At 48.1% G+C, this 27,542-nt stretch overlaps 1 protein-coding gene across 1 annotated transcript; it reads left to right on the plus strand.

Moving 5' to 3' along the window:
* Nucleotides 1-201: 201 nt before the first annotated feature.
* SH3D21 (SH3 domain containing 21) lies at nt 202-26,954 on the plus strand. Its single transcript, XM_066638752.1, has 17 exons — nt 202-226; nt 452-523; nt 3,034-3,191; nt 7,064-7,124; nt 7,878-8,002; nt 10,492-10,582; nt 11,602-11,694; nt 13,675-13,775; nt 16,196-16,294; nt 17,068-17,104; nt 18,813-18,881; nt 19,575-19,683; nt 22,699-22,763; nt 23,378-23,493; nt 25,661-25,812; nt 26,552-26,615; nt 26,904-26,954. Exons 1-17 carry the CDS (start codon nt 202-204, stop codon nt 26,952-26,954), a joined length of 1,488 nt encoding a protein of 495 aa, XP_066494849.1.
* The last annotated feature ends 588 nt before the right edge of the window (nt 26,955-27,542 follow it).

Raw genomic sequence — 27,542 nt, forward strand, 5'->3', positions numbered from 1 at the left:
CAAAACTGACTTCTCACCTGCAGTCTCGCAGCTGTGTCCCTAGGCTCCCATACCCTCCTTCATGTTAAGCGGATCCACAAGTCAAAGAGCTACTGTAGCAGGTCAGTTTCCTCCCAGATGTGACACTGTTAAGGAATGTATGCATTCCTGGGCCTGGTGTGTAAGGCTTGTGGCAGTAGTCACAGCCATACGCTCACGGTAATGCCCCCAGCATCCCGCAAGAGCAGTGAGTCTGGGTAAGATTGGAAAATGTAAGATCCCAGGAAATTTCTGGGCCCTTCCTTTGGCTCCTGGACCCCTTTTCCAACCCTGGTCTGGGTACAAATTACCCCCTTTACCCTCCTATGCCCTGCCCTCTGGCCACCACTGGGCTTTGTCACTTGATGTGGGGCAACCCTTTTGCCTACCCTGCCTGGCTCGCTGTCACCTGCTCTCCCTGGGGCTCTGCCAGGAACCTGTCTCACCTGCTTGCCTGGTCTAGGCCCATCCCTCCCCTCTGTGCATGCCAGGCTTGTCATGACGGGCCTTTCCCTGCCTCTTTCAGAAAGAGAACGCCTTGTTTTCCCATTCAGAAAAGGACAGCTGGATCTATGAAGAGGAAGCCAGCAGGGATTTGAGACGGGAGCCACCATGGGTATGTAATGCGGGGCTTGTTCTTTTCTGATCATCTTTAAGCCTGGGGTACCACCAGACTCTTTTCCATAGGAGACAGGCTTTGGGACATGGCAAATTCTACTAGTGATACACGCATTTATGTGATACTTGTATAGCAATTACAATGATTGAGGATGCTTCTATCCCATCTTCTCAACAAACCCTTCTCAAAGTAAAGGAATGAGAAGAGGGTTTCCTGTCCTTAAAGTGCTCACAAGCTAGAAAAAAATTCACAAGAGGCAGCAGCAACAGCCACTGGGAAGGATGTCATGTGGGGTGAAGAGATACAGTTGCTCTCGTCTTGTTAAGTGTAAGAGAACCACTGCAAAAATAATGTCTCTGCCCAGTTTGCAAGACTTAAGTATACGGGCTTATCGTTTCCTATTATGGTACTGGTGGCTCAGAGCTTAAGTTATGCATAAGGAAGCCCCCCCAGTTCAGAATTAATCACTGCCATCTTTTGCAAGTTGCAAGGCACCATCTCTTAGCCTCTGTGTCCCCATCTGTTATATGGGCCTATGAATACTGGCTTATGTTTGAGGGCTGTTGGACATCTTACTGAGTCAATACATTTGCACTGCAATCCTATACACCTGTGGTTCCCAAACTTTTTAGCACCGGGACCCACTTTTTTTAAAACAACACTCTATTGGGACCCACTTAGGTTTACCAGACTTTTAAAAAAGGTGATCTGGAAAGAAATCATAAGTAATAATAACCAGAAAAAGACCCTCAAATATTTATCTCCCTATGCTTGCAAACTGCAGGAGCTGACCTGACATTAGCAGCTACAGTATCTGATTTTTGAATAGCCTCAGGGCTTGAGGCAATTGTTATCTGACCTTTCCATCACACCTTAGGGACCCAGCAAAAATCAGGTCTGGACCCACAGTTTGGGAACCACGGCTATACACACTTACCCAGGAGTAAAGCTCATTGAACTGAAGGGGGCTTGCTTCTGTGTAGAAATGTCTATGATTGCATTGTTAGAAAGGTAGCATATAAGTAGAGGTCTTTGAAAATAGTGTGATTTATTTTACTCAGAAGTAAGTCCACTGTGTTCAGTAAGACTTAGGCTGTAAATGTATCTTACTCACCGGAAAGAAACACCTCTGCATATAAGTGTTGGGAATTACCCAAGTTTGTTGGGTTCACAGTTTCAGTGCACTGTTGTCCATTCAGTGATTGCTCATTTTGTAAAACAGGTTGGTACTGTCAGGGCTGGTTCAAGCCAATGGGGCCAATTGCTTCCAATTGGGCCCTGTGCCTAAGGAAGCCCCATGCTAGGGTAATCTAGTCTTGTCAGGTACACAGAATACCGCTTTGCAGGTTTAACAGAGAACAGCAACGATTTTAACTATGAAAGTAACTATTTACTTTTCAAAGGTTATCATCTCACTTTGTTTGCTTACTTGTTTGCCTACAGGCTTACACGGATGCAATTGTATTAAAATGTGCTGAGATCCATTTGGTCCATTAAGTCACATGCACTTTTTAAGCGCATATTTTTATTCTTTTCCATTCTTACCCTACAATAAATTTTATTTGTGTCTCTAAGATTCTACAGACCTTGGCTGTGAACCTGGGGCCCCACAACAAATGTTTCCAATTGGGCCCCACAGCTCCTATAGGCTGGCCCTGGGTTCCATCTTAGTGAAGGGCAGTTCTTATGTGTGTATATCTATGTTTATTTCTCATTAAAAAAAATATTTTGAGCTGCCCAAAAGTTTCTAGGACGTTTAGAACATCCCAGTCCAGAGATTCGTTACGTGTGGGCTGCCCCACTCACTTCAATGAAGGGGCCCCTCCAAGTGTAGAACTATCCCCTCAATTGAAGTGAATGACAGAGCACCAAGGGTGAGGGGAGAGCACCATGCACAGGTGAGAACCCTCATCAATTTGCTGTATCAGAGAAAAAAAAGGTGGAAATTAAAAATGACTACCGTGGGCCCTCCTTATCCATGAGCTCAGCAGCCACAGACTGAGCAATCGCCGATGCTACACCTGCAGCTTAACGGGACTTAGAGGGCTTTGCAGACAAGACTGGAAGTCACGGATGTGAACTGGAAGTGACTTCTGATCGCATCCAGGAGGCCTCCTGAAGAAGTTGGGAGGCCGGCACTAGCTCCACAGGACCCAGCATAGCCTCCAAGTATGTCCCTGCTAGGGACGTGCAGCGGGTGGGGAGGCAGGGGAGGCAGCGGAGATAGAGACTCTCCACCAAAGTCCTTTGAAAAATGCTGCCACTGTGTGAGATGCGCAAGCACTCACAACCCATGCACAAAAGCACATGGTTGTGAGTTCTTATATAGGGAACTGGGGGGGGTCATGGAAATTGGGGGGGGACCTCATTTCCGCCACTTCCTCCTTGTTCCTTAGAGGTCTTAGTCCTGGTGGATTTTGAAGGGCAGTTGAGTGACGAACTGAAGATCACTGCTGGCGACATCATCCAGAAGGTGCAACCAGGACCAGAGGAAGGATGGCTGCAAGGCGAGTTGGACGGCAGGGTGGGAATCTTCCCTCGGCCATTTGTGCAGGTGTGTGAGATCAGAGCAGATTCACACATTAAGGCGTACACCCCAGGCATATTAATTAAGCAGGACTGGCTCATCCATGCAGCTGTTTCCTCAGATGAACTGATATGAGTGCCAACTGCTCACTTCTGCCTTTGCTACTGCATATTTGCAGTTTCACTTAACCGCAGGGGCCTCCAAAACAGAGCCCCCCTCCCGCAGGCCTGCAGGGGCAATGCCCTCCGGGGTTCCCCTGGGTCTCCCATTGGCTTATAAGGCATTGAAAAGTCACTTCTGGAACAGAACCCCCCACAGATAGGGGGCACATCTGTAATTACATCTCTTAAGATTCTGCAGACCTTGGCTGTGAAGCTGGGGCCCCACAAAAGAATGTTTCCAATTGGTCTCAGTCCTGTAAAGGCATTCTATGTATGTGGAGATGTACAGAGAAGGTCTGGCTTCATGCCCACTGCTAGTCATGAGGCTGACTGATGAGATCCCCTCCAGTGGCAGACTAGAAAAAGCTACCTCACAACTGAACTGCTGCTGCTACCCTTCAAAGAGGGGAGCAGAGTGGAAGAGGAAGTGTGGTGGAGAAGAGAATGTCTCGGACACTCTAACCCACTCCTCTCTTCCTCTTCTGCTCTGCTTCTCTCTTCCTTTTCAAATCCAGGGAGCAGCAGTAGGTGCAACAGAGTTGGTTGACACCAGAGGTGTAACTAGGGCGGAGCCTGAGGGTCACCTGTCTGTCATAAACAAAGGGGGGTTTCGATACTTAGGGTTTTTGGTTTTTTGTACTGTAAAGCCCTCAAGGCCCCTTGCCTGGTAGTACTGCCACCACCCTGTACACGCCAGTGCCTCAGTCCAGGGACACTGAGACCCTCTGGGCTTAATGCTATCCCTTGCAGGCACTGAGCTCTTTCTCCAATTAAAGCCTCAGTCCTCAAGTTACTAGACCTCAATGAGCACTTGGTAGCTTGCTGAATGGCTAGGCAGGATTCTGAACCTTTGTCCCCAACAGACAATGAAACAACTTAGTAAAAGATATTTTAGTTTATTGAGTACATAAGGTTACACACTCTACAATAAGGCAGCAAATGCTAGAGGCATAAACATCTAGGAAACATATCAGCAATAAAATAATAAAGCTAGCTGGCTATCTCTAGTAATACCTATCCCTCACCTGGGTCAGTTACTCTTTGCAGATCTCTTAGCTCCAGGGCTATCTATGGGGCCAGGTGCCCATGATGGACCAGGGAGCTTACATGTGTGCAGATTGTCGCACCCAAGACTCTGTCCAAGAGGGAACTCCTAACACACACACTCATTATTATACTTCTTATGCTAATAGTACTGAGGTGACTTCATACTTATTAGACTGTCCAGTCAGAACCCTTGAGGAACAGAACCTTCTCGAAGTTGGCCTAGTTGCTAACCCCTCATAGTTCTTACCCCTCCCAACTGAAGATCCACAGCTGCACTCAATCCCCCTTGCTGAGGAGACTCTGTCTGCTAAGGTGCCAAACACTCCAATTGGTCGTAATTCCTGTTATTTGTCCTTCCTGGCCATCAAAGGAGAGACAACACATTCCTTCCTCTTTGTTTATTTACCCACATTCCTGCGGCTGGGAACTGCTAACAACTTCTCAGTTACACTTTCTTAGTTTGGTTCAGGATTCTCCTGCCAACTTAGGCCTAACATGGACTTATTCATGACATGGTCCCAGGTGGCACATGACTGCCCCTCAGGCTCCCTCTTAGTTCCAGAGGAGGTGCTGGAGGCCTCACATTCCTTCCCCTTCAAAGTGGAGCCTCCATAGGAGGATGAACGGGGGGGGGGGGGAATGAAGCCACTGGAGCAAGTACTCCCTCCTCTGGGGAGAACCCATAAGTGATGTCATGATGTCAAGTATCTGATTGACACACTGCCCTCTATGAGGGCCAATGTTTGGCACTCCACCTCAGGACCTGGGTGATCTTGAGTTGGCCCTTGACTAATGTGCAAACAGCAGGATTTTTCCCCCCAGAGGTCCCTGACACGGCAGTGGCTTTTCTGTCTCCCAGGTGCCTGTACAGTGGGGAATGCATCAATGGGTGTGTGCCTGATATTTCACCTGGCACATGAAATCCCTGTTTTGTACCCAGCACAGTTCACTTCCTGTTTGAACAACCTCTTTTCTAGGGGTTGGGCAGTCTGTAGTCAAACATTAGCAGGAGAGCTTGTACAGCGGGGTGTGGTGAATGGTTTACTGCCTGGAACTTGGGGCTGAGCAACATCTTGGTCAGTGCAGAGCAGTTTCTCTGAGGGACATCCTTACTTTAAGCAAATTGACTTCACGGGTGGAGAGCAGCATAGGGAAGAATTTGCATCCCTGGGCCATCAACTCTTGCTAGAGGCAAATATTCAGTGGGTTCACTCAATAGCATTAACCAACCAAGTAGCAGTGGGAAGGGGGGGGTCTTATGACACAGAGCACAATCCTAGGCATGCCTGCTCAAGTCTCATTTGTCTCCAAAGGGGTGCACCCCCAGAAAAGTGGGCATAGGATTGCAGCCTCAACTTCTCAGATATAAGACACCAGGTCTCAGGACCACGCTGAAGTCTTTCCTTCTGGGACCGGAGGTTTTTCTCTTTGTTCTCAGTGTGTGCTTGGCATGCAGTGAGATGGTGGCCCTGATTGTGATTGCTCGGGGTGAAAAATGATGGCACACAGTCCATGCTCAGAGGCATTCTTTCAAAGCATAAAGCATGGGCTAAGCAAATGGGTGTTTGTAAGCACTTAAGGGCCCGATCCTATCCAATTTTCCAGTGCCATTGCAGCCACAGTGCAGCCCCAAGGTAAGGGAACAAACATTCCCTTACCTTGAGGAGGCCTCTGTGACTACCCCCACACCGCAGGATGCAGCATGTGCCCTATTGGCTTGGCTGCATCGGTGCTGCAAAGTTGGGTAGGATTGGGTCCTAAGTGATGGCAACCCCAGTTTTGCCACTGAAATCACTTAGCAGGGAGTGACAGTAGCCTGTGCCCCCACACACCACAAAATGCCACTTGTGTGCATGCACTCCCTGTGTGAGAGAGAGAGGGAGGGGGGGAAGAAAGTGACTGAGTGATAAAACTGTCGGCTTACACAAAATGTGAATACTGGTCTTCGCACAATGTATGCAAACATTTTCTGAGATCTCAGGAAATTTCCGGCTCCCCTCCTTTGGCTCCCAGGCCCCCTTTTTGATAGTGGGCCCCTGCACCCCTCTCTCATAGGCCCTAACCCCACCTGACATGCCCAGCACTCTTCACCCTCCCAGCCCCACTCCCTTTGCCAGTGTCTCACCTTCTTCTGACTTCTTAACACTCAAACACACGACTTATTTATGGGACCAAACACTATGGGAAAATGGTTTAATGGCCCTCCTTAGCCTGCACCCCATTTTGTGATTGGAATCCTCCAGAATGGTGGTAGGAGGTGGGATCAGTTTAAATCTGAGGATGCATATCCACAAAATACCCAGTTAAGGTTCTCCTTGGACTCCCCGGGGAGTGAGATGGAAATTTCTGGCTCCCCTCCTTTGGCTCCCTGACCTTCTTTTTGATCCCAGGGCCAGGTATGATGGGGTCAGGTATGATGACCCTGGGGCCCCTGCACTCCCTCTCATGGGTCCTGATCCACTCTATCCATCTCATGCATAATTTTGTACACCTCAATCATATCCCGTTCCTCTTAAGGAAGGGAAAGGGAGGAAGGGGAGGGGATGGTGGGCTTCAAATTGCCTCTGCCTGTCTAGAGAACATCTGTGAGGCAACCAACCCCCCCCCCCGCCGCTGCCCATTCATGCTTCTCCACTCCTGATCTTGTGTTTTGTTCTCTGTCATCTGCTCTCTCTCTATTTTTTATCCCAGGAAATCCCAGCAAGCTTGCGGGCAGACGGTACTCAGCGATACCCCCGATCCCTTCGCAGTGGTGAGTGAGTCCTGCACTTTCTGTTGACATAACAGCCTTTAAAGGGATTTTTAAAGAATGCTTTAAAATCCCTTTAAAAGGATGTTGCATTCTTTATTACATCTTATTTAGAGTTTTAACAAGTACCCAAAGCAATTGCAGTAATTATGGGGTGCTGGAAGGATATGTGTGAGTAAACTACTATGTATGAATTTATGGCAGGGCTGGCCTCTCCCTGTGGTTGACCGAGGCAGTCTCCTAGGGCACTGCCTGTCAACCATCCCTCTGCACCTCTTCCATTCTATTCCCCTGTTCCCTTTTTGAATTCAGGAGTGGCAGAATCTCTGCGGAGTACCCTCTGCAGTGGGGAAGGGTCAGCTGCATCTGAGAACATAAGAAGAGCCCCACTGGATCAGGCCATAGGCCCATCTAGTCCAGCTTCCTGTATCACACAGCAGCCCACCAAATGCCCCAGGGAGCACACCAGATAACAAGAGACCTCATCCTGGTGCCCTCCCTTGCATCTGGCATTCTGACACAGCTCATTTCTAAAATCAGGAGGCTGCACATACACATCATGGCTTGTAACCTGTAATGGATTTTTCCTCCAGAAATTCATTCAATCCCCTTTTAAAGGCATCCAGGCAAGATGCCATCACCACATGCTGTGGCAAGGAGTTCCACAGACTAACCACAGGCTGAGTAAAGAAATATTTTCTTTTGTTTGTCCTAATCTCACCTCCATTCCTTCTGCATTTTTTCTTCCTCTTTCAGTCCACGCAACGAAAAAGCTACCAGCCGCAAAGCAGCGCTGGTGTCGGGTCACCTTCCCTTACACACCCACAAAAGAAGATGAACTGGAGTTATGCGTTGGAGATTTGGTGCAAGTCATGGAAGAGGTAAGGTTGGCATAGGATGGCAGATGCGTTTCAATGTAAGTGTAAAGTCATACACATTGGGGTAAAAAATCAAAACTTCCCATATAGGCTAATGGGTTCTGAGCTGTCTGTGACAGATCAGGAGAGAGATCTTGGGGTGGTGGTGGACAGGTCGATGAAAGTGTCGACCCAATGTGCGGTGGCAGTAAAGAAGGCCAATTCTATGCTTGGGATCGTTAGAAAAGGTATTGAGAACAAAACGGCTAGTATTATAATGCCGTTGTACAAATCGATGGTAAGGCCATACCTGGAGTATTGTGTCCAGTTCTGGTCGTCGCATCTCAAAAAGGACATAGAAATGGAAATGGAAATGATAGAAGTGGAAATGGAAAAGGTGCAAAAGAGAGCGACTAAGATGATTACTGGCTGGGGCACCTTCCTTATAAGGAAAGGCTACGGTGTTTGGGCCTCTTCAGCCTAGAAAAGAGATGTCTGAGGGGGGACATGATTGAGACATACAAAATTATGCGTGGGAAGGATAAAGTGGATAGAGAGATGCTCATTACACTCTCACCAGAACCATAACACCAGAAGCAGGGGACATTCACTAAAATTGTGTTGGGAGGGTTAGGACAGACAAAAGAAAATATTTCTTTACTCAGTGTGTGGTCGGTCTGTGGAACTCCTTGCTGCAGGATGTGGTGACGACATCTGGCCTGGATGCCTTTAAAAGGGGATTGGACAAGTTTCTGGAAGAAAAATCCATTATGGGTTACAAGCCATGATGTGTATGTGCAACCTCCTGATTTTAGAAATGGGCTATGTCAGAATGCCAATGCAAGGGAGGGCACCAGGATGAGGTCTCTTGTTATCTGATGTGCTCCCTGGGGCATTTGGTGGGCCGCTGTGAGGTACAGGAAGCTGGACTAGATAGGCCTATGGCCTGATCCAGTGGGGCTGTTCTTGTTCTTATGGGGGGGGCAGTCATGAGTTGATCAGGTCCCTTGCTTCAGGTGGTGAACTGGGGCAAGCTGGTGGGAGATACCCCATGCCCTGTGCCCAGTGGCATTGCAAGGGGCCGCAGAGCCTGTGGCAGTGACATCATGACATCATGTGACGTTGTGATGTCACTTCCGGGTCCCGTGAAAATGCTCCATAGTGCTATGAGTCGCTGCTCCAAGTCCTACTGCCCCAAGAGAACTTGTGAGAACAGGAAGCAGTGACTCAGCAAAGCTTTGAGCAGTTGCTTCTTAAGAAATAGTTTGGGAAACCACTGAAAACACTAAAAGGTGGCAATTGCCATCTTGGCTGGGCCTCATGTGGCACCCTCTCACGTGACACTCCAGCATCGTACTGGGGTGTAACACTCCCAACTCTCCCCACTTGCTGCGCCACTGCCTGCACCAACCCATCACCTCCTCCAGCCCACTGCCTGCCTAGCTGCTGCACTGGGCTATGTTATCCTCTTTTTGTGGTGCTTTTTGTAAAATGGCCAGCAAAGACTTTGGGGAGCAGAGAGCTTTCACTCCAAGAATTCTCCTGGCCAAGTCACAAACTGGTGGTGGAGCAGGAGCAAGAGGACAAAGATGGTGAAATGCATACTGGTGATGGTGGTGGTGGGGGGGCTACTAGCAGGGTGCTGAATGGCAGAATCTGGGAATGAGTTCAGGCAGCAGATTGGCTTGGACCAACCCTGAGGTGGGAGTTAAAGGTTGGAGCTCCACGTTGGAGTGCCACAAGAAATGAGTGTGAGCATGCAGTTGGAGGCATGAGTTTAGTCTCTCTCTCTCTCTCTCTCTCTCTCTCTCTCACACACACACACACACACACACACACACACACACACACTTTTATACTGCCCTTCCTCCAAGGAGCTTGGAGCGGGCATACATGGCCCCTCCGCTCCTTTTGCCCTCACAACAACCTGTGAGGTAGGTGAGGCTGAGAGGGAGTGTCTGGCCTAAGGTCATCCAGGAAACCTTGTGGCTGAGCAGGAATTTGAACCTGTATCTTCCAGGTCTATGACTCCAATCCTATTGACACTTACCTGGGAGCAAGCTCCATTGACTGTAATGTGACTTACTTCTGAGTAGACACGCGTAGGATTGGGCTGCAAGTTGCTTAACCAGACCAACTTCTTACCTTTCGGTTTCCTCTACCCTCAAAAGTTTTTCTCCTCCACACTTTCTTTTCTTCCTTCTTGAATCCAGAGATGGGGGAAGTGGTGGAGACGGTGCTGGTGTACCACCAAATATGGGGGGTTGTCATTTGGCAGGCTGCTTCAGTCACTGAAAGGTCTTGGGCTTGCCCTGGGTAGAAAGCCTGGGAAATCCTTCTTGCCTTCCATAAACGTGTCACTTCCTTCACAGAATTCACACTTATCTCTGCTGAGTCATATGCTACGATACTCCTGATTATGACCACTTCCAGTTTCATGGCTCATTGGTGAATTATGTAGGATAACTGGGTCTTTCTGAAGTGAGCAAGGCTACTGTCTTCCTCTTTTGCAGATTGAGGATGGCTGGTGGTTGGGCAAGAAGAACAGGCAGCTTGGAGCATTCCCCTCCAACTTTGTGGAAGAACTGAGCAGTGCACCTCCAGGTGGGTAGTAGTGCAAGCACTGGAGTGGCCATGAGGAGTGTGGGTGGTTGCAGTGACGTTGCTAGGGGGTGCAGGCCACATCGGGTGACGGGCATGGAGGGGGGTGACAACTCTACCGGCCAAAAATTTTTAAATCTTGGTATTTTTGAATGGAAATCATGTTATATCATGTTATATATCATTTGATGTGTATTTTCATGCAGAATGCAATGGAACAAACCACACTGAAATATCTCTATTCTGTCAAAAGTAATAGCCAAAAAACCAGCAGGGGTGGGGTGATGGCATTTCACCTTGCCCACCAGCCAAGGCATTGCCCATCTCCCATTGCATGGGAGAAAGTCCATCATGGGGGTGACATGCTGGCCTCCCATACAGGGTGACACAAACCCTAGTGTTGCCATTAGGTGGGTGGGTACGTTTGCTCCTGATGGGCTCCACTTAGAATGAATTTGGGTGGTGAAGCACACCTAAGGGAGTTTGTGGTGTCCCTTAACTGTGCTTGGAACTTGCATGCAATCCCAGGAGGAAGCCCCCCCTCCCCTGTGCTTGGGACTGTGATCTAGTGACGTTGAGCCCACTGGGGCAGTATGGGAGGGGGAACCCCCTCCTAACTCATAAGAACATAAGAACATAAGAACAGCCCCACTGGATCAGGCCATAGGCCCATCTAGTCCAGCTTCCTGTATCTCACAGCGGCCCACCAAATGCCCCAGGGAGCACACCAGATAACAAGAGACCTCATCCTGGTGCTCTTCCCTACATCTGGCATTCTGACTTAACCCATTCGTAAAATCAGGAGGTTGCGCATACACATCATGGCTTGTACCCCATAATGGATTTTTCCTCCAGAAACTCGTCCAATCCCCTTTTAAAGGCATCTAGGCTAGACGCCAGCACCACATCCTGTGGCAAGGAGTTCCACAGACCGACCACGCGCTGAGTAAAGAAATATTTTCTTTTGTCTGTCCTAACCCGCCCAACACTCACTCACTTTCCCTGACCACTATCACTTGCAGGTTTGATTTTCCCAGAGGCTAAAGTGGGAGCAATGAAACAAAGGCCCAAAATGACAAACGACACATTCGTTGAGACTGAGAAGGTGAGTGAAGGTGAGATGGGCACTGCCACCCTGCATCTCATGTAGATATGGACCAATCCTACTGAAGGATTTTGTGCCAGCAGATCACATGTTATCACCTCCTTTATGGCTGTTGCAAATGCAACTTGGTCAGTGTGTGCAGGCTGGTCACCACTGCAGATGGTGAGTGGCCAGCTCTGCGCACTAATGGACACTGGAAGCCTGCCAGAAGAAGTGAGTGGCACAAGGGTCAGAGAGAGGAAAGGGGTGGGTGGAATGGGGGAGGAGGTGGGCCGAACAGGGTAGTGATGGAGTGGGGAGGAGGGCGGATTAGGTTCAGGAGGGGGTTTAGATAGGTGATGGTGACACATGTTGAATCCCAACTTCCTTCTTGGGCCTGATCCATCTTTACCAGTGATATTGCTGGTGCAGGTCTGAGCTGAACCTTAGCAGCTGCTGGGGTTTACCCATATAAATGTCCCCTTACCTGGAGGAGACCTCCAGCTGCCTAAACTCCCCTGCTGGATGCAGCTGGAGTTAGGTAGGAATTAGCTTATTGTCTTTCTGTGTGAATTAATTGCTCAGTACCACAGTGTTTAAAACACTTGAACCCCCTGCGCAGCTCTTGAGTTGTCTTGCAACGAAACTCATGAACAATTATGCTTGTGTGTATGTGCTGCCCTCTGCTGGAAAGTCCAATTCTTGCTTGCTCCACTACAGTGTTTCTCAATGATTGATCCCTGTTGTTCCACTTCACAAGGTCTACCTATTCAAAATACCACTGGAAGTAACTGGTGATGACATCATTGGCAGTTACTTCTGATTGGGAGGCCAGGCACAATGTGACAAACACCAGTAAGAGGCTAAGGGTGGATGGGGCAGCTTTTTCGAGTGCAGAAAGGGATGCTTTGGAGCTCTGCCCGCTGAACCAAGCCTCCTACTGCTGTTTGTTGCATTGCGTTCCTGGTCTTGCTTCTGGGTGGTAGGTATCCAGGGGTCCTGTGAGTACCACCAGACACCACCTCAAGTATTATTGGTGGTGCCCATACCACTGGTTGAGAAACACTGCACAGTGGTTCAATGTTTCTTTAGCTTCTGCATTGTGCTGTTGTGTTCAGTTGTGCAAACGCTAACAACTTTGTTGTTTCTTTTCACCTGCACTATTTCACCTGTTCTTGCTACAGCTGGAGAACTCAACAGAGCAGGTTGCTCCTCTGATAAAGGCAAATCCAGAAGTCCCAGCCCCACAAACCTGTGAGTACAGTAGTTATTGTATAGCAGTATTGAAAAGAACCCATAGAGGGAGATGGTTTCTGCTAATTCTCTGGAAACTGTCATCGGCTGCTCCTTAAATATAGCTCCTTGCTGTATTAGAGGCCTGGATGGAGGTCCTCTGTAGAATTTGATCTTTAATAAATTATTACTGTTTTTTTTTTTAAAAAAAAACCTTCTGAAGATTGGTGGTTGAAAGCAAGTGTTGCTGCTTGAAACATGAGTGATGGCCAGGCTATCTTAGACTGGGGCTGCTTTCCTGGGATGGGGGAAGAAGAGAAACAAAGTGGAGACCCCTTTTTTCACTGCTGAAGTTATGTCAGAGTCTGGGTTGGGACTGTGCTACATGGAAAGGAAGTCATGGGTTAGGGCATATGAGACCTAGATGTAAGAGCAGAGGTGGTGTCTGGAATTAGCCAAGCTGGACACTGGCTGAAAGCTACAGTCAATTCCCAAAGCCAACTAAGCCAACCCCTGAACCCCCAACCCCAGTGCGATATACCATTGGGGATGGTTAGAGGCACCATTAGAGACCCAGTATAGGGTTTTGTTCCAGACACCCAGCAGCCTAGGGATGCTTTGTAGGACCCTATCTGGTGGCAAAATCTGTGGTTGGAGGTTCGTTTCAGTGATTGTCCTATTCAGTAAGGTGGAACGGAAGCCAAGGACTGGAACTGAACGCTAGATGGATAGCAGAGTGTGTGTTTCATTTTCTGTCCTGTGCTTTCTCCAGTTGCAGGTGAGGCCCCCTGCTATTGCCGAGCAATGTTTGATTTTGAGCCTGAGCATGACGATGAGCTGCGGCTAAGGGCGGGCGACCTGATTCTTCTGTTGAGCAAGGTAAGAATCTTAAAGGAACACAGTCAGGAGGCCTGATGAGGAGTGGTAGCCAACTTCAGAGATTGATAGCATTCCAGCTCAGAATGTCAGGAGCTGGGGCTGGCCAGAGATATGCTGGCCCCAATATTTCTCAACTGGTGGAACACAAGGTGGTGTCTGGTGCTATAGACAGCACCCCCGGACACCCACCACCAGGCAGCGAGACAAACAGCAGCAGGGAGGCTCGGCTCAGTGGACAGAGCTGCAGCATGTGGTTTTCATGTGCTTGAAAAAGCCCTTCTGTCCATCCCGAGCCTCTTAGCAGTTTTTGTTACATCATGTCTCGCCTTCCAACCCTGAAGTAACTGGCAAGGTGTCATTGCCAGTGACATCTGGTGGTACTTCCAATAGGTGGACCATGTCAAGTAGTATGTTGGGGGACAAAGGTTGAGGGATGCTGCTCTAGCCCATCTCCCCTCCACACTTCCTCTTCCACACCATTCCATTTTACCTTTTGAAATCCAGGGAGGAGGAAGAGGAGGTGCAATGGAAGCAGGAACCTCACCTCAGGCAACTATTTCAGTTGGCCTCCTGGATTGATTAGCCCATCAAAAGCACAATATTAGTATACCAGCAAGAAAGGGTGCTGTATTGAGGGCTGCATCCTTTCCAATATGCAACACAACCCTTCATCATGTTCTGGTGTTTGAAAGTCAGTTGCAGCCCTGAGGCTTTGTAGAGCACTGGATGCGGGTGGAGCACTTAGAAACAGGTTATATAAGCCCCCCACTCCAAGATGTGGAACTTGTGCTCTCCCTCTCCATTCCAGGCTGTCCCTCTGATCAAATCAACTGTCTTCGGACAGCTTCTGAGTTGATGCAAAAACCACTGCCTGTCAGTTTCCTTTTGTTCTCTTTGCACTCTCACGTTCCTTCCTCCTGGCCAGTGGTGTAGCTAGAGGGGGTGCAAAGCACTAAGTTTTGCCTGAACGCACCATGCAAGCAGTTCCTTGCCCTTCGGAGGCATTTGCCTCCGTTTTGCTCCCATTGCCAGAATGGCTCCGAAGGGGAGAGGAAGGGACCTCTTGCATAGCACTTTCAGTCGCCCGCAAAACTTAGTGCTTTGTACCCCCTTTAGCTACTCATTGCTCCTAGCAGAGGGTGGCAGGAAGGAAGAGTCACAGTTGGTGTCTTCCCCCCCCCCCACCTCAGAGGGCTTTTCACCTTCCAGAGAGATTTCCAATTAGGACTGAATCCTAGTCCATTAAGGGATGTTAGTTTTCCTGCTAAATGCAATCCTGCAATCGCATCAGGTCAAAGCCAAAAGTCATAAACCCATTAACACAGCCATTCCCAAACTGTGGTTTGGGACCCAATTTTTGGTGGGTCGTGAAACTGACAGGGCAGATTAGGCGATGTGCATCAAGGGTTAAACAAGCTGGTACTTGGGGGAGAGCACTGCTGTTTAATCACCAGCCACACCCCTTGGCGTTGCTAAATCAGGCAGCCTATCCTTAGGGCTACAGCAGCCTTCCCTTAGGGGGCCATCATCCGCACCCCCCATAGTAAAAAGGAAAATAACAGAGGCTTTAGCAGCTGGTAAAGTGAAGCACTTTTTTTAAAGGCTTGTAAAGCTATGTGGGTTCTGATAAAGTGTCATTTTAAAAAGTGACCCCAGGTGCTAAAAAGTTTGGGAACCAGTGCATTAAGGCATCAAATGTTGCATAAGAATAACAAGTTCATTACATAAGTTATGAACATAAAATAAGTTCATAACTTTGTATTGGCAACCTTCAGTCTCGAAAGACTATGGTATCGCGCTCTGAAAGGTGGTTCTGGCACAGCGTCTAGTGTGGCTGAAAAGGCCACACTAGTTCATAACAAAGTTCATAACATAAAGTTCATAACAATATAACAAAGTTATAACAAAGTTCATAACAAAGTTCATAATAAAGTTCATAACAATATTTCAATATAAATATAAACAATATAAAATATAAAATATAATATATAAAATATAAAATATATAATATAAAATATATAAACTATAAATATAAACAATATATAATAAATATAATATAAATATAAACAATATAAAATATAAAATATAAATATAAACAATATAAAAGTTATAACAAAGTTCATAACAAAGTTCATAATAAAGTTCATAACAATATTTCGTGAATGTGTCAGGGTCAAGTGGAGAGGAGATGGAAACTGACCTCTGTTTCCAAGGGAGTCTGGCTTCTCAACTAGGGATAAGAGATCCCAGAACAATACACATTTCTCAAATTCACCCTTGATCAGTTCTGGTGTCTGCTTAATATGGAGACTTGGAGAAGGGGGCTGGAAGCCTCTTCCTTTCACCTTGAAAAGGCTCACAAATATTTGTGTGGATTTAGCCTGACCAGAGCAAACAACCTTTCCCCATTTCTGCTGCAGGATATGGTGGACGTGGGCTGGTGGGAAGGAGAAAGCCATGGCAAGAAGGGCCTCTTCCCGGACAACTTTGTCATGCCTCTGACCCATGTGGAGCCTGGGGTGAGATGAATGCATTCTGTGACCTTTGGAAGTCGACTGGCTTGCTGTGAGACATTTCTGCTGTGCGATTCCTAGGGTGCCCATTTGGAATGGCAAGCTTGGTATGGTTAAAAGAATACCTTGGGAGAGGTGGAACAGGGCAAGTGCTAGCCCTCCCCAGAGCCTCCTTGCCCTCAGGGGGAGGGCAAGTGGGCAGCACCTGATCTGACAATGGGCTGATGACAATGGGCTGATGACCATGCTGATGGGTACTGCAGACAGGGCTGGCTTTAAGCCAGTTGGACCAATTGCTCCCTGCATAAGAGCCCCCTGCACTAGGGTAATCTAGTCCTGTATGCATGTTAAAATGTCTTAGATCCATCTGGTCCGTTAACTCACATGCACTTTTTAAGTGCACGTTTTGATTGCTTGCCATTCTACCATAAGTGATATAGAACCTATAGTAAATTTTATTTATATCTCTAAGGTTCTACAGACCTTGTCTGTGAACCTCCCCCCCCCCCCAATTTTTTTTCCCCCAGTTGGGACCTGCAGCTGCTTCTTGACTGCAGAAGGCAAAAAAAGACCCATGCACGGGGCTTGTGCAATGGTGATGAAAGGGCTCTGGCTGTGTTTTGTGTGTCGTTTTTTTTTTTTTTTTTTTTACTTTTCCTGCTTCTGAAGTTGTGCACCAGCAAAATCCTGTGCAGGCCACCCTGTGATGCTGAGGCTGCAGTTTTGGGTGATTCAGCAGCCCCTTCCTTCCCGTCACCATCCTCCTTGTCTCTCTACAGATCGAAAGCAAAGTGCCAGCACGCAGCAAAGACGTGGGTGAGTAACAGACCTGTCTCCGGCAACTATTGCACTGGGGCTTGTTCCTTCCTCTCCCTCATGCACCAATCAAGCCCAAGTCAAAAGGGTCATAAGTGGTCCACTTGCAGCTTGATTTCTGAGGAAACAGAGGTATACATGACTTCCAGAGGCAGGATTTAATACAATACCTTAAGCAGGATTTTTGACTCTCTGAGTGGGACAGAAGCTGTTAGGGTTGGACCTACTAGAATTTCTGACTCCCCTTCTGGTGTGTGTGTGTGTGTGTGTGTGTGTGTGTGTGTGTGTGTGTGTCTCCTCATTTGCAGCACCCAGAAACAAGAATGGTTGGGTGTCAGAGGAAATATTTTGCAAGACTCGTTTCTGGGTCATTTATAGCAAACTGTTTTATACGCAGTGCTCAGTTTAGTGGGCTATCTAATTTTTAAACAATCTGTCCACACACACACATGCACACCCTTGGAATATACTGTATACTTCTCCCCTAGAAGAACACTTCTACCCCTACGTTCGCTCCTTGCCATGGGAGCAGTGTCTGATGCTAACTCATGGAGGCAATTACCTTTCTACACATGCTCAAAACACCCTCCTGTCCTTCTGGCCTGCAAGTATCAGCACTGTATCCCTGGTATATGGATTTCCACTAACGCAGAATACGGAAGAGATGAGCTCCAGTATTGGCACTGGGTTCCAGGCCTAGTCCAGGGCTTCTAATTGAATGGCAAGAGTGTTTCTGCACACCTGCAGAGTGCTATTGCATTATTAAGGGTTGCAAGCATTCCCCACATATCTGGGGTTGGGGACAAAGGCCTTTCCTGGTCCCCAGGTATGACTCTTGGGATGGATTTAGGCTCTCTTTGGAAACTGACTGATGGAAACACTTTGGCGAAGGCTTTCCAGAACAGGCCTCTGGTTTTAGTCCACTTTGGAACTGGCCCCTTTCAAGCCCACAAGTCAAGGCTTCTTCACCTGTGCCCACTGAGATGGTGATCAGCAAATCATCCCCCCGCCCCCACCCCCATCGCAGTTTCAAGTCCGGGCTTGGCCTTTTGGCTTTTAGCTCTTGCAAGGGTGTGTATCTGTCTCCTCCCCTGCCCCTGTACCTTTGCTCCCTCCATACACATGCCCCAGGAGGATTATCTGTGCAAGTCAGGATGCTGGTTGTTGTCTATGAAGGTACTTGAGAGACCTTTAGGGAGAGTTATTAACCATCACGGTGACAAGCTATGAGTAGAGGTGTTCTCAGTTTTTCACAGATTTTGTTTTTTCCCCAAAGGAAAACATGCAGAAAGCAGTGTTAGATGTGTTCCAAGGACACATTTTTATAAATTTTAATTGCTTTAAAAGTGTATTAGGTATGTGATATAGGTGGTATAGTCTCAGTAGATGCAACCACAGTTATTTCACAGTCAACTGTTAGAAAGTGGTTTCATTCATTCATTCATTCATTTGCAGATTTGGGGCTTTTTAATTACAAAAACGAGAAGTGCAGAAAACATGTCATGTGTTTTTATTTCGTTATCAACAAAAAATCACACCTGTAGATATGAGAAGGAACAGGACGCCCTGCATATGTTCAAACGCTTCATTGTGACTTAAGGTTCATGCGCCAAGGTTCAGCCTCAATGTTGCAAATGAGCCCAGGGGGAGAAGGCTGAGAGTCTTCCCAAATTACCCCCTTTAATACTTTTTTTTTCTTTTACAAAAGTGACCAAGCCAGAGAAGGAGGTCCTCCAAAGCAACAAAGTGGAGACAAGGAATCCTGGAGACCACAAAGGTGAGGTTGCTCAGATGGGAGCAGAAGGCGCACATGGCTTTTGCTATTGCTAAGCTTGTGCATGCCTTTCTTTGCTCAGCCACAGCTCCAAGGCATCTGCAGAGATGCAGTCAATGGCTTTGCACCTTCCTCTTCCTGCTGTGGTTAGCTGCTTGCTGGTGTTCCAAGGAGAGCAAGCACCTCATTGCAAAATGGAACAGAACCTGTCGCTCCCTGGTAGGAGCAACTTGCTGAATCCCTGGTTGTGTCTTGGCACTCCCAGTCACATCCAGAGGTCCTGTGAGGCCTGACCATAGATTTCTTTTTCTAAGGATTTCAGTATCTATGGGGGGTGGTAGTCACTACTGGGAGATCACCCACCTCTGTCCACCCCTTCTTCTGCGCTCCTCCTCCAAATTCCTTGATTGGAAAAGGAGGGGGTGATGGTGCAGAAGGGGAAGCATAAAGGAGTAGTGGACTAGACTGCCACCCTTCTTCACTCCACACTTTCTCTTCTGCTCTGTTCCCCTCTTCCTGTTCCAATCCAGGGAGGAGCAGAGGCTGGCATGCCATCAGGTAAGGAGGCATTTGGCACACTGTCTCAGGTGCTGGGAGGTCTTGGGCTGGTCCACGACTGGATCCATTTCTGTAGAGCTGGGTTGCAGCGACTTCCTGTTTTTGGTCTACCTTTAGTCATTCATTCGTGTCTTCCAGATTCAAAGGACCAGAAGAAAATGGATGCTCCCAAGGTGACTGTCAAGAAGGCGGCTCCCCCTCCTCCTGTGCCGGCTAAGGCCAAACCAGCCCCCAGTCTTCCCCACAAGTAAGATCTTGGAGAGCGTGTATGTGTTCTGTCTTGGTTGTTGGCAAACTTCAGTCTCGAAAGACTATGGTATCGCACTCTGAATGGTGGTTCTGGAACAGCGTCTAGTGTGGCTGAAAAGGCCGATTCGGGAGTGACAATCCCTTCCACACCGGGAGCAAGTGCAGTCTGTCCCTGGTCTGTCTCCCTGGCTATGGACCTTCCTTCTTTGCCTCTTAGCCTCAGACTGTTGGCCAAGTGTCTCTTCAAACTGGGAAAGGCCATGCTGCACAGCCTGCCTCCAAGCGGGCCGCTCAGAGGCCAGGGTTTCCCACCTGTTGAGGTCCACTCCTAAGGCCTTCAGATCCCTCTTGCAGATGTCCTTGTATCGCAGCTGTGGTCTACCTGTAGGGTGCTTTCCTTGCACGAGTTCACCATAGAGGAAATCCTTTGTCTTAGTGCTTGCTAATCAGTAACATAAAAGTGCCTCTGAGCATGTGCAGTTATCACCCAAGTTTCCTAGTACGATTGAAATTTCAAGCTAGAGTACATGTCCTGGTGGTGATTCCTAACCTGGCTGAAGTCTCTACATCTCTTGGCTTGTGGTCCAATCCTAACTGGGCCTTGCACTGCTAGTACTCACATTCTCGCAGTGCAACGGCCCTTTACGGTGGCACGAAAACCTGGCTGCTGTTGCATGATTCCAGGCTGCTGCCACAAATGGTGAAAGGGGCAGTGTGTGCAGCAGCACCTCCCAAAGGCTCCACCACTCTAGGAAATGAGAGCCAGGATGGTGTAGTGGTTCGTTGGACTTAGACCTGGAAGATCCATGTTCAAACCCCTGCTCAGCCATGAAGCTTCCCAGGTGACCTTGGGCCAGTCATGATCTCTCAGCCTCATGTACCTCACAGTGTTGATGTGAGAACAAAAGTAGGGAAGGAACCATGCACTCCAGGCTGTGCTCCTTGGAAGAAGGGTGGTATAAAAATGTGAAAAATGAAAAAAAAAATGAAAAGGAAAGTTGACAGTGGGGTGTGTCGTGGGAGAGAAGGGGGAGGGCAGGGGGATGGAGAGGTTGGATTCCAGCCAGCACCCACCAGCACCTATCCCCTCTTTTCCAACCCGCCCCACCCCTTTTCTATCCTTGGACATATGCCAGAGGACACCCAGGAGGCCTACACAGAGGTAAGTTGAAAATATTTTACTTACCTCTGGCAGGCCTTCTGATCGACCTCTCCACCCCCACCACCATTAGATGCAGCTCATGCTTCATCAGTGCGGCTGCACTGCAATGGTGCGGGATAGGATTAGGTCTTCAAAGCATAACTTCTGGGGCTGCATTAAGGTTGAACAAGGGTTTTGGATAGGCCCAAACCGATGACATGCCCTGTAAGGTGGAAGTCTACTGTGCTGGTAGTGGGGGGAAGGACTGGAGGTGAGGAGGAGGGCTCTGAGGCAGGGCTGGCACCAGACCGTATGACACCAAATGCCTTGAGGCACCAAATGCTGCCATCCTCCTTTCATGGCACCTTCCCCTCCCAAGGGCTGCTCTCATTTGCTGTTTTAAAGATGTCTGCCCAAACTGGCTTCAAGGAAGCTTACAACCAGGATGCAAGCCTGCAATAAATAAGCGAAGCAAAGACTGTAACAGAACCAGCAGCAGTAAAACAATAAGCTCTGCTGGATGGTCTGAGGCAAGCCACTTCCTCTCACCGTCAGTCTGCCCCAGCTGCAATATGGGGACCAGAAAGTGTAATGTTACAGGGTTGTGGTAAAGATTACATCAAAATAGTGCATGTTTTGCACACACCGGGAGTACTATACAAATGCAGTATTGTTGATTTTGGCACAGGTGTTATTGACCGGTTTGGTTTAGCCAGACACTGAGTCCTTCCCAAGGACTTGGGATGCCTGACTTTGATCATATTTTGATATTATAAATGCCATCGCAAAATATAAGCTGTTCCAGTAAAGTTGCTTTTTGTAGTTGTTGGATGGTAATTTCTGTGGCCCTGATGCTCTTCAAAGTGTTTTGGAATAGCACCAAGGGCGCCAGTCACCACTGGGATCACTTCTTCTGCCTCAACCTTTCAATTTCTATTTGCAAACCTTTGTATTTTGTTATTCCCCCCAGTTATTATTATTATTATTATTATTATTATTATTATTATTATTATTATTATTATTATTTATTAGATTTATATTCCACCGTTCTCCCCAAAGGGCACCCAAGGCAGTGCATTCTCTTCTTCTCTGCTATCACCTGGTATTGCTGTATCAATGATTTTGACTTGTTTTTCTTTTTCCTCATCTGCAGTTATGTCTGGTGTATTGTGTGATAAATGTTTGCCTCTTTGTAGTCAGAAACCCCATAATATTTTTGCATCTTCATTTTCAACATCTTTCCCAATTTTGTGGCCCCACTGGTTTTTGGCTGCAGGTAGCTTGTGTTTTTTACAGATGGTCCAATGGATCATAGTTGCTATCTTGTCATGCCTCCATTTGTGTGATCTTTTAATTAGGTTATTAATTAAATTATTAGCATTTATTTGTTATTAGCAGCTAATTAGGTGATCCATCATTTCACCTGTTTCTTCAAAGAGATGGCACTTGGCTACTTTTGTAGCTATTTATCTACTTTTGCTTTTATTGCATTTGCTCTGAACGCCTGTTCTTCTGCATCCATTATTAGCCCCTTTGTTTCTTTCTTCAAGTTATGATGATGATGATGATGATGATGATGATGATGATGATGATGATGATCATCATCATCATCATCATCATCATCATCATCATCATCATCATCATAAGGAGGGTTCAGAACACCTGCTCCCCAGATTTGAAAAGGAAGAAGGAATTGAAGTGTCGAGAAGAGAGGGGCTCTTAATTCCTGCTTTCCCTTCCAAGGAATCGTGCCTCTCTTTCTCTTAACCAGGATGGCCATTCTGGTGCAATGGGCTGACTTGGCAATGGGGCAAATGCACTGGACACACCCCTTGAGCCCCCCATCCAACCTTTCACACCCTTTTGTTGCAGGTCACCCAGCGTTCCAGTTGTTTGCACAGCAGCCCCTGGGGGGAAAGGAAAATGCAAGGAGGCAGGTGAGTGTCTGTCCGCCCAATGATTCCCACAAACTCCACTTCTCTTGGACAGTTTATCCCCCTCCCCTTCTCCCAGCCGAGGTAATAAAGAAGGACCCTGTGTTGGGCACGGCGGTGGACTCTAATGCAGGGCAGGTGGTAGACCTTCTGGTGTCTGGGGCAGGGCAAGCCCCAAATGATGCGGTCCCTTGGCACACCCACACTCACCAAGCAGCACAAGCTGTTCCATCTGCCACTAATCCACCTCTTCTGTCTCTCTCTGCACTTGAAGAGGAACAGTGGAATTGAAGAGGAAATGCGGAAGAGAAGAGAGTTACAGTGGGAAGAGGGTTACAGAGAAGAGGGTTACAGTGTCCTCCCCTCCACACTTCTTCTGTCATTCCTGTCTTCCTTTTCAAACCCAGGGAGAGGTAGAAGGAAGTGGTGGATGGAGGCAGTGGGTACCTCCTGGCAGGACACCAGCTGTCACAATTATTCAGTTGGCCTTGTGGATTGGCTGGCGCTGCTCTGACACCCACCACTTGTTCCTGGACTGCCCTTCTGCTGCTGTGCCCCATGACTGACATGGGTATTCTTTCTCATTGCTTCTGTTGCTGCTGCGCATCTCTTTGCAGAAGCCAGTGCTTTTGATACTGTCCTCCCTTCCACTGCCAAGCTGAGTCACCCGACGGCGAACCGCCCTAAAATGCCAGGGAAGAGGCCACCAAGCCAACTGATTACCAGTCAACCAGTAAGTCTCTTTCATCCCTCTGTCCCACCCTTGGTCCCACCACCTGCTGTTGCTGAAGATCAGTAGCTGTGTTCTTTTGCTGCAGCATCTCACCAAGGGGTACATGCAAAACTTTTCCCAGTTTGGAGAGTAGGCAGCAGTTTAGAGAGCAGAAAAAGAGAGAAGTACCGTGGGGCCCTCCTTATTTGTGGCCTCGGCATCCGCAGACACTCAAATTCATGGATGCCAAGTCCATGGATAAGGAGGGCCCACGGTACTTCTGAGCCCGTGGCTGGAGGACTTCATCCCGAGCCTGCAGCTGGAGGGCCTCGGAGGACCTCCTGGACACAACTGGAAGTGGCTTCTAGTTACCAGGCTTCTAATTACTGCATGCAGCCTCCCCATGCCTCAGAACACCTCCCAGATGTGACCAGAAGTCACTAGCATGAACCAGAAGTGCCTTCTGATCGCATCTGGGAGGCCTTTTGTGGAGGCCACGTGCAACCTACAGAGGGCCAGGCATGGCTCCCAGGTAAGTAACTGTGGTGCCAGGTCAGGAATTATCTGCAGAATTTGGTCCTGGAATGTATCCCCCTCCAATACCAAGGGCCCACTGCAGTGGCGTAGCTAACGGGGAGTGGGGACGGTCCACTCCAGGTACCACCTTTGGGGGAGTGTAACACCACAAATGCCCCAACATCGCTAACATCATGAAAGTTAGGAGTAACCCCATCATGCTATATACTGTTGGATGCAGAATTTCCAGCGGAATGCAATGCAAAAAACCAGATTGAAATATCTCCTTTCCATCAAAAGTTATGGCCAAAAAACCAGAAACCAAAAAATGCATGGAACCCTATGGAAAATGAAACTGAGCCATATTGCGCATTTACTCGTGAGTAGGTGAACTTGCCCTAGTCAGAAAGGGCAGGCTGAGAGGAATCCAATGACACCCAAATAGTCCTGATCCAGTGAATGCAGCCCCGAAAAACAAGTCCCTCCCTCCAAGCAGACAAATGTATTGAGCCCTATGGAAAGCGAAAGTAAGCCACACGGTCACGTTTACTCGCGAGAAAGCAAATGTGCCATGGCTACTGGTCAAGTCAGGCAAAGCGGAATGCAAGGCTCGCTGCATGGTCCCCATCTAATGAAAGTGGAGCTCAACAAATGCTCCAGAAGGCAGCCCCCCCCCCCAAAGAATAAACCAGAGGCTTGAGCTGGTAAGGTGGGCCCTGGGGAGGGCTGAAAATCTCACTGCTTTATCTGTGTGTGTGTGTGTGGGGGGGGGTTATTGCAGGCAGGCTACAGAGAAAATTCACTTGGTGAAACAGGCTGGTTTCCCCTTATTTATCTGTTTTTCTTTAATTTAATTATTTATAATTATTTTATTTTGCTTGATGATGTCACTTCCAGCCATGACATCACTTCCAGTGGGTCCTGGACAGATTGTCATTCTAAAAACTGGGTCCCAGTGTTAAAAGTTTGAGAACCACTGCCTTAACTCAGGCCAATGAGACATCTGGGGTGGGGGGGGGTGACACCCTAGTGACCAAAATTCTGGAAATCATAGCTTTTAGGAATAATACCATCATGTTATATACCATTTGATGCAGAATTTCATCCATTGCTTGTGGGGAAGTATTCACTGCATTAATTTTCTGGCCATTATTATTATTCATTCCATGTCATGACTATCACTATCTCTGTCTCACCTACCTCACAGGGTTGTTGTTAGGACAAAATAAGAGAAAGAACCATGTACACCAGCCTGAGCTGCTTAAAGGAAGGGTGGTATAAAAAGTGAATTAATTAATTAAACAATATAATTAACAATTATTAATAATTAAGTAAGTAAGTAAGTAATATGGGGTGACAAAAATTTATGGGCCTCTGGTGTCAAATGACCTAGCTATGCCTCTGGCCCACTGTAGTACTTCAGCTGAGGGAAGTCATAGCTCTGTTAGACATACTTATATTGCCTCACTATGCCCAATGTTTTTTCCCCCCTCTCATACTGGACAAAATTGCCTCCTGGCATTTGGCTGGTTCAAGTGTTGGAAGATCTTAGGCTGACTGTGAGTTACCTGTTGGCTTGGCTCCTGCCTTGGGGCGAAGCCCTCATCCTATGGGTGAATTCTGAATTGACCTTGCCCCAGTTCTCACATCCATGCCTTGCTGGTTTCCGTAGGTGAAGGAACCATCTCTCCCACTCCAAGAGGAATCCCCGGCCTCAGGGGGTGAGGCAGTACAAACTGAGGAGCAGCCAGTCTCTCTGGAGGACCTCCGCACAGAGATTCAGTCGCTTAGGACTCTTATGGACCTGATGCGTGCACAACATCGGTGAGAAGAGCCAAGACTGGGGAGAAGACAAAGCTAGTTTCTCTAACAGGATCTAGTGCCCCTTCTGGCACTTGTCTGCCCTTGCGGCCACTGTCCGTGGTGATCTCTCCTGTCTGCACAGGGCTATCATGCTCACCTAAAATATGTAGCCAACTGTTACTGCCAGGAGGCTTCTAGAAAAATCTTCCCAATCCTTTCAACCCCCAACCCCTGATGCAGCTGCATTAGTGGAAAAAGCACTGCATCCTGCAAGGGGGGGGGGAGCAGTCCCAGAGATTTTCAGGTAAGGGAACAGTTGGAGGGCCCTTCAAGGTAAGAACATAAGAACAGCCCCGCTGGATCAGGCCATAGGCCAGTTCAGCTTCCTGTATCTCACAGTGGCCCACCAAATGCCATAGGGAGCACTCCAGATAACAAGAGACCTGCATCCTGATGCCCTCCCTTGCATCTGATGTGGGCTTGGCATCTGCAGATGCTCAAATCCATGAGTTCCAAGCCTGTGCATAAGGAAGACCCACTGTACTTGATCTGCAAGGCTCTCCCCTGTCCAATATTAGGAATTCAAAGATTTCAAGGATGGGAACCAGGCTTCCCTGCCCACAGTCTTCAGAAGTCCTGGACAGCCACTCGCAGAGCTCCTTAACATAAATGGAACACAAGCTTGTTCCTGCCTCTGATCCGGGCTGGGAGTTGCCCATATTTGTTTGCTGATATGCCCATATTCCTCCTCTTTCTTTAGGAGAGACATGGAGGAGCTGAAGATGGAGATGAGCAATGAGCGGTCCAAGCGGGCGGCTCTTCAGGTGAGAAATGGGGGCAGTGCTAGAAACATCCCTGCTGGGATCCCTGAGAACATCCACAGGACCCATCTAGTCCTGCATCCTGTTTCCCAAAATGGCTCATCAGCTGCCTTGGGGAATGCCTTCCTCCCCTGCCTGTGGACATCCCATGGTCCACCATTGCTCCCCTGCAACGAGGCGCACTACTGCTGAACCTGGTGATAGTGCTTCGTCATCATAACTTGTCCCACTGATAGGGGAATTCTTGTCCTCGGCACACCCTTACTGATGTTCTCTTTTCTGTTTTTGCAGGCAGAAATTGAGCATCTGAAGCAGTCAGTGCCCTCACCAGTGCACCTGTAAAAACCCAACACCTGGGGTTGGAGCCATGTAGTTGGCAAGACCTGGTGCTTCCTTGCCCTCTCTGAAAGTTCACTCAACCATTTCTGCCAAGGACTGAATGAGATGTTTTTGCCCTCCCTTAGCCTGTCAGGTCAAGCTCAACCCTGTTGACTGAGGAAGTGGAGAAATTCATCTTTCTCCTTGGGATGCTCTTCTTTCACCCCCAATCTTTCTGCCCAGCCAGATCAGAAATGCCATGTTGGGAGGCCTGTCCATGAGGCTGACTCAGACAGCACTATGCTTCTTTCTGCTCTCCAGATTTGAAAATGAAGGAGTAGAGGATGAAATGTGTCTATGATGCTCCAGCCCACCCCCCTCTTCTTCTCCATAGTTCTGCTCTGTTCCCTTTTTCCAAGCCGGAGAATACATGGAATGACTGGTGCCACTGGGAAAGGGGGGGGCATTTGGTTTTGGCTGACCTTGCCCAGGAGCTGCGACAGAGAATTTCCAAGAACCTTCACAGAACTATTAAATACAATGGGTCCTCAATATCTATGGGGGATCCATTCCTGGACACACACCCCCTGCCATGAACACCAAATTCCATGG

The sequence above is a fragment of the Tiliqua scincoides genome, chromosome 10 (assembly GCF_035046505.1).
Source record: "Tiliqua scincoides isolate rTilSci1 chromosome 10, rTilSci1.hap2, whole genome shotgun sequence".
Lineage (NCBI taxonomy): Eukaryota > Metazoa > Chordata > Lepidosauria > Squamata > Scincidae > Tiliqua > Tiliqua scincoides.

What these genes read in the sequence shown, in the direction of transcription:
- SH3D21 (XM_066638752.1), top strand. Translation starts at nt 202, where the DNA reads ATGCCCCCAGCATCCCGCAAGAGCA. An exon ending in CCCCCGATCCCTTCGCAGTG is followed by an intron (nt 7,125 to 7,877) that starts GTGAGTGAGTCC and finishes TTCCTCTTTCAG; the next exon opens with TCCACGCAACGAAAAAGCTA. An exon ending in TGACCCATGTGGAGCCTGGG is followed by an intron (nt 16,295 to 17,067) that starts GTGAGATGAATG and finishes GTCTCTCTACAG; the next exon opens with ATCGAAAGCAAAGTGCCAGC.